At 38.8% G+C, this 12,589-nt stretch overlaps 1 protein-coding gene across 1 annotated transcript in view; it reads left to right on the top strand.

The window, feature by feature from the left end:
- Positions 1-899: 899 nt before the first annotated feature.
- Positions 900-12,589, top strand: part of LOC126354390 (proton-coupled folate transporter) — a 202,344-nt gene continuing 190,654 nt past the window's right edge. Inside the window, exon 1 of the mRNA XM_050003993.1 lies at positions 900-1,037. Within this exon, the coding sequence (XP_049859950.1) occupies positions 981-1,037 (57 nt within the window). The 5' untranslated portion in view covers positions 900-980. The remainder of the gene's footprint in view (positions 1,038-12,589) is intronic.

Below are 12,589 nucleotides of genomic sequence, written 5' to 3'. Positions count from 1 at the left end.
CTCGCATTAACATTCAACGCATTTTGCACTGTATTAATTTCCTTGCACAGTTCACTTTGGATTTCGCCTGGGGCACGAAATACCACTGTTTGATACACACCTATTTTATATCTCTTAAATCAAGCGACATTTTCGTAGTGTTCATCCCAACACATTATAAGGAAAGATTTCCTACATCGGACAAACACTGTAGTTAGAGATGTGCTCATAATTTCGTTAATAATCCCCACCCCCCTATGACATCTCCAGTGTTGGAAAAATCATTCAAGTTTTAGAAAAGCGAATGTAACTGAGGTGCGATACACGTAAAAAAGTTGGGCCATCGACGACGAGTACATATTTTCGGGCAAATAGTTTACTTTTTTAATTTGGTGTTTTCTTTTCGGAGTATATTGCCAAGTATTGTCTTTTCTTTCGTATTCACGGAAGTACAACTAGTGATTCTGTAATGTTCTTCATAAGTTCCAGAAATGCTATCGAAAGTGTCAGCTATGTAGGCCATCTCCGTACCGACGCCAGATTAGAAATCCCTTGTCATTCAGTTTAACAGGAAATGTATGTGATTTTTAAAGCCGATCATATTAAACAAACACGGACACCTTCCGTCCATGAATGCTTCATCCGATGGATTTTCCTAAATTGTCACCTTACCGTAATATCAAATGTGATCCAATTAACTCAGCACACGTTATGTTACTAATCTTGTGGAAGGCACAGAAACACAGTTTCGCCTGCGAATTCGTTATTTTCATAATCTGTATCCTTTCCTGCAGCTGTACAAAGGCTGCATTATTTTGCGTTGCGTCTTTTGGGACACCTGAAACGACGTCGTGGACCAGCAACGTTCTCTGGTGATCTGCATCGTTGGCGTAACGTCCGCCAGCTGGCAGCACTGTGGCGCCCGGTCAATATGGCGCCCATCTCGCAGTTCAGTCCGAGGCTCGGCGCGAAGCGGCGGCAGTCGTGCAAAAGTGGGCGACATGCAGAACGGTGCCAAAGCAGACAAGGAGGACGACGTGGGCTCCCACGCATGCTCAGTGAGTACCTGCTTGTGCGCAACAGGTGGCGTCCTGCAGTCTTCGGATCTGTAGTCTTATTAGATTTACGATGTGCTGACCCCCTGGCTTATGTAATACTGCGGCACCATGTGACACGGTTGCTATGGAAACATGCTTAAGCAATTAGTTGTGCCATCGAGGGTTTTTCTTATTATTGTAGAGGCACGAATTTGTTTTCATTCTTGCTGCCAGTTTTCCAAGAGGATACCGGTCATGTACGCATATTTTCCACAAATTAGCGCAGCTGTTACAGGTACCGTAACTTTGCGACAGCACATCTGAGAATAACGTCACATAATGATTACCTTTCTACTGCTCGAATTTATCGTTTTAATTCACCGCGGTTGCTTCACGAAAGACATTTATGCCTTGCAATGTGTTCCGTTGAAGAGCGCTCCGCACTGCCGATTGTTGACTTACTGCCTTTTAATCCAGTTTTTCTAAACGCTTGTTTCTACATAAAATTTCTCTGCCTGCTGTCATAATCCTTGTTTGTACGTAAACTAGGATTTCCTCGTTAGTATTATCTGATATAGGACAATCAGCCGCCAACGAGATTAAGCTTCTCCGAGAGAAGTTGTGAAGCAAGCAAATCTAAACATTGTTTTGAAGACTTATCTTCGCTATTTGCTCGATTTCAAGCATCTTACAGTTAGCATTGTATACAGCTACAGTATTTACTTTGTTTGGATATTAAAGCCTCTTGATCTCCCACCGTTTTGCCGCTTTTATTTCTTTTTATTCAAGGGAATCTAGTTGATATAACACTCCGTCGATCCATCTGAGATGGCAGCGACTAACATGCCAAGAAAGACATCGACATTACTGTGTACGTATACACGTAAACAAATACACTTTTCGCGTACGCTAAGCTTTCACATTTTTATCAGGAACCTATTGCTCCACAATTAAATTAAGATTTTCCCAACTCGCAATTCGGACGAAATTTGTTGGAAGTTTTCTATGGTTGTAAGGCAAATGCCGAAAATGGAAGTTACCTCTCAGACATTCCCAATTGGGACTCCCTCAATCCCACTACCTGCTCGATTTAAGCCTGATATAATACGAAAAGGAGAAAAGAAAGAAGGAATACGGTCTGAACCTCTATTAAAAATATTACGCTTTATTTTCTATAATCATTCACATTATACGAAATGAATTCCTTGAAATTTTTGCTCCTCATGCAGAACAATTATCGTCTGGCGTACGTAACAGAGAGCACCAATTGTCCATTGGTAGCGTTGCCTTGTAATGAAAATGCAATTGACCCGATGATATTGCGAATCGAGAGGACCTGATTCAATAAGATAATTTATATTTTAAATAAAAAAATAATGTAAAAAATTTTAATGTCTATACAGCAAATCTTAGTACACAATTAAATGAGTATTTTTGGTTGTTTTTTACAACCATTTGCAGATTGTTCAAATAGCAAAAAGCGGTGAACATGCATTGAAAAAAACACCAGCATTAGCTGTAGTTATGCAATGACATGCATTTGTATTATGGGCCTACAAAACTAGAACAATATGTAGTCAAAACTTCATCGTGAGCGAGCCAGTTTGTAAACCATAATCGGGCAAGGTGACGGTAATAAAGGAGGAAAATGAACTTTGCATTAGTAAAAACATACCCATGATTTTTAAGTGTACAGCAGGCGTTGTAGTGAGAGTAGTATATGCGAGTATAACAAGAATTGTCAGCCGTACTGAAAAAAACAAAATTCTTAGAATTACCGAGACCGGTGTGTGAGGTTAGTGACAGCACTGGCCTGTGATGCTAAATCTACATTATTGTGCTCCTTAAAAGTAGTTTAATAGTTTAGATGTTTCTAGTGGCTCAGAAATCCTGGTTTGGATCATAATTGCTATGTCTCGCTGCGATGTGGAAAGAGTCATTTAACAATGAAAATAAGACAACATTTATTTGATTGAATCAGCTAGCCGAGCGGTTGTAGGCGCTTCAATCTGGAACCGCGCGACCGCTACGGTCGCAGGTTCGAATCCTGCCTCGGGCATGGATGTGTGTGATGTCCTTAGGTTAGTTAGGTTTAAGTAGTTCTAAGTTCTAGGGGACTGGTGACCTCAGATGTTAAGTCCCATAGTGCTCAGAGCCATTTGATTGAGTCAGCCTAGGCTGACCAGATTTAAAGGAGAAAAAACTGGGACACTTGTGTTTATACTTAACTTCATTCTCGTCAGTTAACATGATATTTTGAGATCGATAATAGGCATATGACAATGCAGTATGTGAAAAATCCACAGCAAGAATGTATCTTCATTTTGTGAATTGGAAAGGAAAACGTACGTACGAGGGTAATCCCAAAAGTAAGGTCTCCTATTTTTTTATAAGTGCATAAAGCTGTTTATTTCTACAATGGTTTACATCAGTTTACAGATTGAAAATTTAGCTATTTTTCGACGTAATCACCATTTCTGTCGGTGCATTTTTATAGACGCTGTGGAAGATTTTGTATGCCCATGTCATACCAGCTCGCCGCCATGCTGTTCAGAAAGTTATGAACCTCTTCTTTCACCTCGTCGTCGGAGCTGAATCGCTTTCCGGCCAAATGTTCTTTAACCTAGGGGACAGGTAATAGTCACTGGGCAGCAAGTCAGGACTATAGGGTGAGTGGGTGATTACGTTCCACCGAAACTGTTGCAGAACAACGGTTTGCCGAGCGATATGTGTGCGAGCGTTGTCATCGAGAATGCGCACGCCCTTGCTCGACATTCCTCTTCTCCGGTTCTGAATTGCCCGTTTGAGTTTTTCAGAGTCTCACAGTACCTGTCAGCGTTAATTGTGGTCTCAACGACTCAGCTCCGACGACGAGGTGAAAGAAGTGGTTCATCACTTTTTGAACAGCTTGGCGGGGAGCTGGTATGAGATGGGCATATAAAAACTGCCACAGCGTCTACAAAAATGCATCGACAGAAACGGTGATTATGTCGAAAAATAGCTACATGTCCAAGCTGTAAACTGACGTAAACCACTGTAGAAATAAACAGGTCTATGTACTTATAAAAAAATAGGAGACCTTACTTTTGGGATTACCCTCGTACACTACACATAAATAATTCTTTTTCTTCAGAAATAAAAAAGACTGTTATACAGTTTTTATTGTATTCGTTTGGGCATATTTTCTGCGATGTTTAGTAACTTACTGGGTACTTAGGTACAATTCATTAATCCTAAAAGCTATGTAATGTCAGTAATCAGATAAAAATTACATATTTCTTACTAAATTTAAGATTTCGTTTGACTGCAGACTGTCCGGGCAAGCGCGCAATACATGCCAAACAATATTCAGTACGTATTGCTAATACACGCTGCATCGCGCACATTCTTCACAAATTTAGCTTCCTTATGGTTGTAGTCCCGTTAGGAGAGATGGATTACGTGATGCACCCTCATACCTCCTTTGGTTTCGCTTTACTTGTCTCGAAGGTCACAAAGTGAAAGGTCAGAAAGTTAGGTAACATCTGCATTTCTTTTCAACATATCGCCTACTCTTTTTTTTAGGATTAAGACTGGTTAAACCAAATGCGGTAGGCTTGTATACTGTGAAAATTTATGTTTATATAACGTTCTTCTTCTAGGAAATTTGTTTTGCACAAATAATTATAGTGGAAAATATTATTTCACGCGTTTTGTTTCTCGATTAAAAATCGGAACAGTTATATATCCCTATTGATTTTCTCATGGGACTATATTTATGTAAACCGTGACGTCTGGTCAGCTTACCATTGCTCCCCTTCCGTTCCAACCTCATCACATTTTTCTTAGTTGATTTATGATATAATGTGTACAAATATGCACCAGTACAGCTTTTCTGAATATACGTTGGATTTATAGTCACCACACTCAGGATTTCAGGAGGACACAGTAATCACATGATTATCTTTTACATTAATATTAAGCTATCTTTATTGTTTTATAAGAGATTATTTATGTTTAATTTAACGTACTGTATACCGCCCCCTTCTCTCTCTCTCACACTCATTCACACACACATACACACACACACACACACACACATACATACATATTATAGAATTATACCTTCTGAAAATTTTATACTAAGTAGAAGGAGGCTGAGTTTGAATTTAGTTGTATTATTAAATTATCCACTTCGCTAGGGTGATGGTCAAGTATTATTAAGATTGAATAGCTATAGCGGATATACATTCAAGTGTTAGGAAGTCTTTTCTGAAGGCATTTGTCTGGAATAGAGGCCTGTATGGATGTGAAACATGGACGATAAACAGTTTAGACAAAAAGAGAATAGAAGTTTTCGAAATATGCTGCCACAAGAGACTAGATTAGATTGGTCGCTCACGTAACTAATGTGGAGGTACTGAATAGAATTGGGGAGACAAGAAATTTGTGGCACAACTTGACCAAAAGAAGGGGTCGGTTGATAGAACACATTTTGAGACATGAAGGGATCACCAGTTTAGTATTGGAGGACAGTGTGCGGGGTAAAAGAAGTACAGAGAGACCAAGAGATGAATACAGGTCTTTAGACTGAAGACCACAACATACAAACTGACTCATTTCTGTGCCACACTAAGACTGAGTGATGGGTTGTGTTACGTCGTGGCTCCTCCTAGTGTTATACGTGTGATTGTTAACTACCGTCGTGTTTTCACAGGATCTTGTGAGTTTTACTGCTGCTAGATCGCAATAACAATCGAAACCTCTCCACCATTCACAGTGCTTCTCTTATAGCGTCTGCCACTGCGGTTGGGTGAACATCTCTGGAAGAACCCCTCACGAAAGGCGCCGCTGTTCCTTGGATCTTCTCTACGTGCTAAGTCCAGACGAAGGAGAAATTCTCAAGAATCGGTTGACGGCTTGTTTTCTAAGCTTCCATTTGCTTAGGCTTCTACCAGTGTATCTCAGTATTACGTCTTATATCGCTCTGGACACAAATCTCCAGATTTTTTAACGTCACCTTGGACGGCTACTCCTTGATACTTTAACACTGATGCTGTTTTCAGTGAGTCGTCCACAGTTGTATAACTGAACAATATAGGGCCTTTCCGCCTATTTATACGCAATCACTTAAAATTATTTACGTCGATGGCCAATCCCTGTATAAAGCGTCGATCTTGAGCAGCTCTTCCTCCGTTTTGCTACATATTTCGTACGTTGCATCTCCACTATACACAACATCATTCGTGAACGACTCAAGGAGCTTTCGTTGTTATTTAGCAATGGTTCTATAGGAGCCCTTTGTGGTACGCCACGCTTCTTTCGCAAGCAACGATTTCTCTACGATAACAACAACGTGCTAAGATCTAACGGCTGGGAAGTATTCAGTACAGTTACCAGCGGCGACAACAATTCTACGACGAAGTATTCTTCTGTTTCCACAACGGTTTCATGCACCAGCTGCCTCATATGCTATTAGAGGAAGAAATCCAGACATGTGATGTTAGGTTCAGATGGTTCAAATGGCTCTGAGCACTATGGGACTCAACTGCTGTGGTCATTAGTCCCCTAGAACTTAGAACTACTTAAACCTAACTAACCTAAGGACATCGCACACATCCATGCCCGAGGCAGGATTCGAACCTGCGACCGTAGCAGTCGCACTGTGATGTTAGGTGACCTGGATGGACAGGCCATAGGTCTACACTTCGCTGGTCCATTGATTCCCAAAAGTGACGCTCAGATGACTACTCAGAACAATGCTGGAATTGGCTTGCGCCTCATCCTTTAACTAACAATGATACATCCTCCAGCACTCCTGGCAACACTTTTTCCACGAAGATGCGATATCTCCGTCCGTTGCGGCGGAGTGGAAAAATGTATGGTCCAGTCAACCTATAACCGAGAATGCCGGCCCACACATCAACACCGAATCGCTTCTGCACGACGTCGAGTATCTCGTGGATTCGAATGCAAATTGTGGATATTTGGATACGCATTCCCAGGCAGCGACAGTGACAAAACAGCTTACGTCAGCACCACTAACAAAATGTTCCATTACATTAAAAGTTGGCTTCAGAGGCCATATCTTCTTTATTGTTATTACTATTATTATTATTATTATTATTATTTTATTATTATTATTATTAGCTGGTGTCCCCTTTGTAGAACGATAAGCAGATGATTTCAATCTTTCTTCGGGTTCTTTTTATTTTCCCAATATTTCTTCATTTTCTCCCCGAAGGCCTTCTTTCTTTCTTTGATTCACTTTGGTCGGTACGGTTTTGGTTCCATCTCTGGAACAAACTTCCACTTATCAGTTTTGCTTCTGAATGTATCTCTGTCTGATGTGTTTTTACTTTTGTCAAATCGTTCTTAACGTCACTTACCCATGGTATTTATGCTGTAAGGGATGTCACGTAATCCAATAGACGTTTAGTTAGTCTGTTTCCTGGTAATCTGTCTAGGTGTCCTTAGAACTTCATTTGTCTGTTTCTTATGTCAGTTTCGGTATTTGATACTTTTTCTGCTGTCTCGATGGTTTGCACTTTATCTATCTAGTGTGTATCGTGGTTCCAGAATTTTTCTAACAATCTTTCTCTCTACTTTCTTAATTTCTTGTAAAACTAATTTTCGATTTAATGAGAGTGTTTCACTTGCATATGTCACTGTCGGTTTGTTTTCTGTGTTGTAGTGTCTGATACTGGTGTCTTTTGACAGGCATTTTTTGTTATACAAATATGAAACAAGTCCAGACATTTTCTTCATTTTCTGCAATATGTTTTTTGTGCTATTTTCTCAAGTCCTGTTGCTTCAATCATTTCACCGAGGTACTTCAAGTGCTTGACTCTCTTGATTTCTTGATAATTTGTTTTAAGTTTCGGAATATCTAACTTGGAACATATGAATTTAGTCTTCTTAAAGGAGATTTGCAGGCCAGCCTTCTCTGCACATTTTTCGAGGGGCTCGATTTGTTTTACTGCTGTTACAATCGCCAAGTCATCTGCAAACACTAAGTATGGAACGCTCAATTTTCCTTACCTCTTCCTAGTTCGACTGGCTTCCAAAAGTTTTGTTTTCTTAGTTTGATTTCCCGTTCTTTCCTTACTTTGTCTAAATCTATGTTTGATAATACATCTCCTTGTCTTGTTCCTGTTTTAACTAAGAATGGTTCCGAAATTCCATCTAAGAATTTAATTTTTGGTTTAGTTTCTCACGGTGTTTGATCAGTTTTCGAGTTTTGGTGTCTAGTCCGCGTTCTTCTAGAATATTGCATAGAGATTGTCTGTCTACAGAAACGTGTGTTTTTTTGGTTTCGACCTGATTGCTTCAATTTTAAAATAGTTTTAAGGTTAAAGGTCTGTTCCGGGCACGATCTATTAGGACGAAAGCCTGCTCGGTAATCTGAAATTGTATGTTCTAGCTGTTCTTGCGCTCTCTTTAGAAGACATGCGGATAAAGTTTTGTAAGTGAATGCCGCAAGTGAAATGCCTCTGTAGTTGTGTACATCTGATCTCTCTCCCTTTTTGTGCAATTGATGAATTAGTGCACATTTCCAATCGTCCGGAATTTTTTGTGTCTGCTAAGTTTCGTGGATGATTTGAGTGATCTCTTTTAAGGAATTTCGGTCAAAGTTCTTCAGTAGTTCAGCTACAATTCCATCTTCTCCCGATTTCTTATTATTTTTGAGCCTTTTAATGTGACTACAAACTTCTTCTTGGGTTGGCGGTAGTGTTAGTGCCAATTTTCCATTTTGTTTCCTGGGTTAGAGGTTTCGTGAAGTGTATCCTTTGATTTGATTTGCAAACGTTTTGTGAAACTCTTGTGTTGTGTGGTTCCTAAAGTCTTCTTCAATTGAGTTTAATGGTTCATTAAGATGTTTTCTTTCGGTTTTGTCTAAGTATTTTAGATGTTTGTTTTCTAAATCCGAAAAATGTTTCTTGTGTGGTTTCTGATTTGTCGCAATTATAGCTTAAGAAAGCTCATTGTCTCTTCCATTGCATTATCACAATTTCAATTCCACCATGAGTGATTGGATTTTTTCTTTAATGGGGTCATTTTTCTTGCCTTCTGCATAGATCAGTTCTGTTACTTTCTGTATAATTTTCGTTTGGAAATCTCTTCAGCTGTTTGTAGGTTGTTTTTCCCATACTTCTGTAGTTTTTGATTTTTGGATTTTTTCAAATCAAATTTGGGAATTAGTGGTGTTTTCTTTCGGCATTTCCTTTTTGGCGTGAATTTAGTTTTATCTCTGGTAAGATATTGGTCAGACTCTACATTTGCCCCTCTGCGGACTTGAACGTCGTGTATTTCTTTGTGGAAACCATAGGAGATCGCAACATGGTCTATTTGAAATTCACCTAGCTGAAGGATCGGGGATAGCTACGGTTTTTGCTTCTTAGGGTTCTTTCGAAGTGATGTTGACATGATGTTTAGATTGTTTTGTTGGCACAACTCGATGAGCCTGATACCATTCTTGTTCGTGAATTTGTGTGCAGAGTAAATGCCGACTGTTTTTTTTTTTTTTTTAATATTCCCCCTCTTTCCCAATTTGTGCGTTGAAATCACCGAGAAGATTGTTTACGTCCTCCTTTGGAGTCTCGGTCATTATTATTATTATTATATTATTATTTCTATTATTATTATTATTATTATTATTAATATTATTAGAATTCCGGTTGTACCAATGAAATTTTCAGTCTGCCTTTAATATAGTCGATTACTGGGTGTTGTGTGATGTTCTTAGGTTAGTTAGGTTTAAGTAGTTCCAATTTCTAGGGACTGATGACCATAGATGTTAAATCCCATAGTGCTCAGAGCCATTTGAACCATTTAATATAGTCTTCATCTCTCAACTATGTGAGGGTACCCCAGGAACGTTAACTGTAGGTCCCCTTTTCTCCTGTAAATGGGGTATATTGCAGATACGCAAATCGCCGAAGTGGCATCTATTTGAAAGACTTGCACTAAGCCATTGGGCCACAAAATTATTATTATTATTACTAATGATGTTACAGATGTGAAGGAGGCGCCGAAATATATGTAAATTGATTATTATAGAATAAAAAAGGCTACAAAATTCAATGTCTAGGTCAGATAATACAACCTTATGCTTCAGACAAAGAATCTAACCTAGCATGGTCAAGGAAAATGGAGGTGGCTTTTAAACTAACAAGAAACCTATAGAACAAGGAATCTGTTTCCATAAAATAAAAACTTCAAACTACATACTCTCATTAAACCAGAATGCCGTTATGCGTCAGAATGCCTTTCGTTAAATACAGCTAAACAGTCAGGTGAAGTAGAAAAGAAGGAAAGGAAAACAACCAGGAAAATCTTGGGGCCAAAATATGAAATAGGAAATGGAAATTAAGAAGTAATAAGGAAGTTTATGAAAAATAGAGCGAATATCAGACACGATGAGGAAGAGAAGAGTTGCATTCTATGGACACCGAAAATAGCTAGATGAAAACAACACAAGAAAAAGGTTTTTAGCTTCTTTGACAGAAACCCCAAAAAAACAGCGACGTGAATAAAAAACGGTAAAGCAGACCTGAGGGAAATGGAAATAATAGAGGAAGAAACAGAAAAAAGAGCAAAAGTAAAAGGTTTCAAGGTCTTCCTGGAGAAAACAAAGAAAAATACGGGTGCAATATGAACAGAAGAAAGAAGAGAAAAATATAGGTAAAGAATGAAAAATTACTAAAAAGAAAGAAAGAAGAAAGGAAAGAATATATGTTATTTCATGTGGTCGTTAGTATAACAAACCACTTTTGAAAAAAATTACTAATGATCACGTCGCAGACATCTTCTTGCAAGAAAACTACTCAGTTTGTATCTTAATCATCACCATCATCATCACACTACCGCCACCATCATCACGATCACCATCGTCATCTTTATCAGCAACTGATGTGCACTACTGGGTACAGACCTCCTCTAAACTGTTTCATGTCAACTATAGGCTTCCATTTTGCTCCAGCATATTTTCCAATCTCGTTTTCCACGTAGGATCAGCCAGCATTCTCTACGCACTGCTAAGTACATATCAGATGTAGTAGACATCTGGCATAGAGTTTGAATGTCAAGAACTGACTATAGAATCTCAGTATTTTTCTTTTACTTATTGAATCGTTTTAGCCGCCTATGAGTTACGATTATGCAGTTGCTTTCATTGTTTATTTTCTCTTTCGCCTGTGTTCTTCATTCTCCGAGTTACTCCTGCTCTTTTTTTCTGAAAATACTCTTTGCGTTCCTCTTACTTTCTCATCGGCTACATAAACCATTCTTGTAATTTTTACTTAGAAATTCTCTCTGTTTCGTGTATATTCTTTACTAATCCCACATTTTCCTAGATCTTGATGTACTTTTTTACCCATAGACCTGCGTCTTTTCTGTTTTCTGACAATCAACATCTTATTTATAACCCTCCTGGTTTCATTCTTTTACTGTAGCCATAGAAATCCAATCTTCCTTTCCCAAAAATTGTATTTGCAGTGTTTAGACATTCAGGTGTAGCCGCAGTACTGTAGGATCTCAATCTGTCGAGAAAACACAGAGATTTGGGTTCATAAGTGTTTGGCATAGTCTGAGTGCTGTCTCCATCTCCCAAACGGTGCATTCTTCCATCTCATACCGATAAAGCAGAAATTGTGCTCTTTGCTGATGATGCAAGCATCATAATCAAGTCTGAAATAAAATAACGAGCAGTACCTTAAATATTCAAAATTATTATTGATTATCGGTAAATGGTCTATCCCTTAACTCAGAAAAATCACAGTTCAGTTAATCTTGTACATCAATACAATATACCACAGGGAGAAAAACTAGGTGAAACTGATAGTTCAAAATTCCTCAGAGTGCTTATTGACCTGAACTTGAATTGGAAATAACATTTTATAGATCTTCTCCAACGCTTGAGCTAAGCTACATTCGCTCGAAATTCCGAAAATTAGCTTATCTTGCGTACTTCAGTTCTATGATGTCATGTGGAGCAAGTTTCTGGGGCAATTCCATGCGCAGACCACGCCGTAAGAATAATATCAGATGTCTGTAATCGAAATTCGTGCAGGTAACTGTTTAAAAAACAGTACATTTACTGTCTTTTGGAGTTTTTTGTGAAGAATCAGCCATTATTTGAAAGTAATAGTAGTGTCCAGAAACATAACACTAGGGACGCACACAGAGGAGCGCAGAATGCAACCATAAAAGTATTTGACCACCTCTCTTGTTAATTAAAGATGTTAGCAGGTGATGAATGGCTTAAAACCAAATTTAAATCATTTTTACTTGACAAGTCCCTCTATCTCCTAGGTGACTTTCTGAATGGATAGTATAGGTTACTTTAAGAGAGTTTTGCTGTTTATAAATACGTTAAAAATCTAGTTATGTGGATTGCCAGTACGTAGCCATGTTTACGCAGAGAAAATGTTTCTTATTTGCGAGCCTACTGGTACCTTACACAGCATGGCAAGTTGTCGCAAATATGATACACAGAACATGAAATAATGGAAATAAAAGCTTCTTCTACTACTTCCTTGCGGGTTAGCCCGCACTGCCACAAGCGCCGCCCGCGTCAGTCAGCCCGTACGCTA

Source organism: Schistocerca gregaria, chromosome 3 (genome assembly GCF_023897955.1).
Source record: "Schistocerca gregaria isolate iqSchGreg1 chromosome 3, iqSchGreg1.2, whole genome shotgun sequence".
Classification (NCBI taxonomy): domain Eukaryota; kingdom Metazoa; phylum Arthropoda; class Insecta; order Orthoptera; family Acrididae; genus Schistocerca; species Schistocerca gregaria.
Note: the sequence above shows the minus strand (reverse complement) of the source record. Positions and strands in the feature narration are given on the sequence as shown.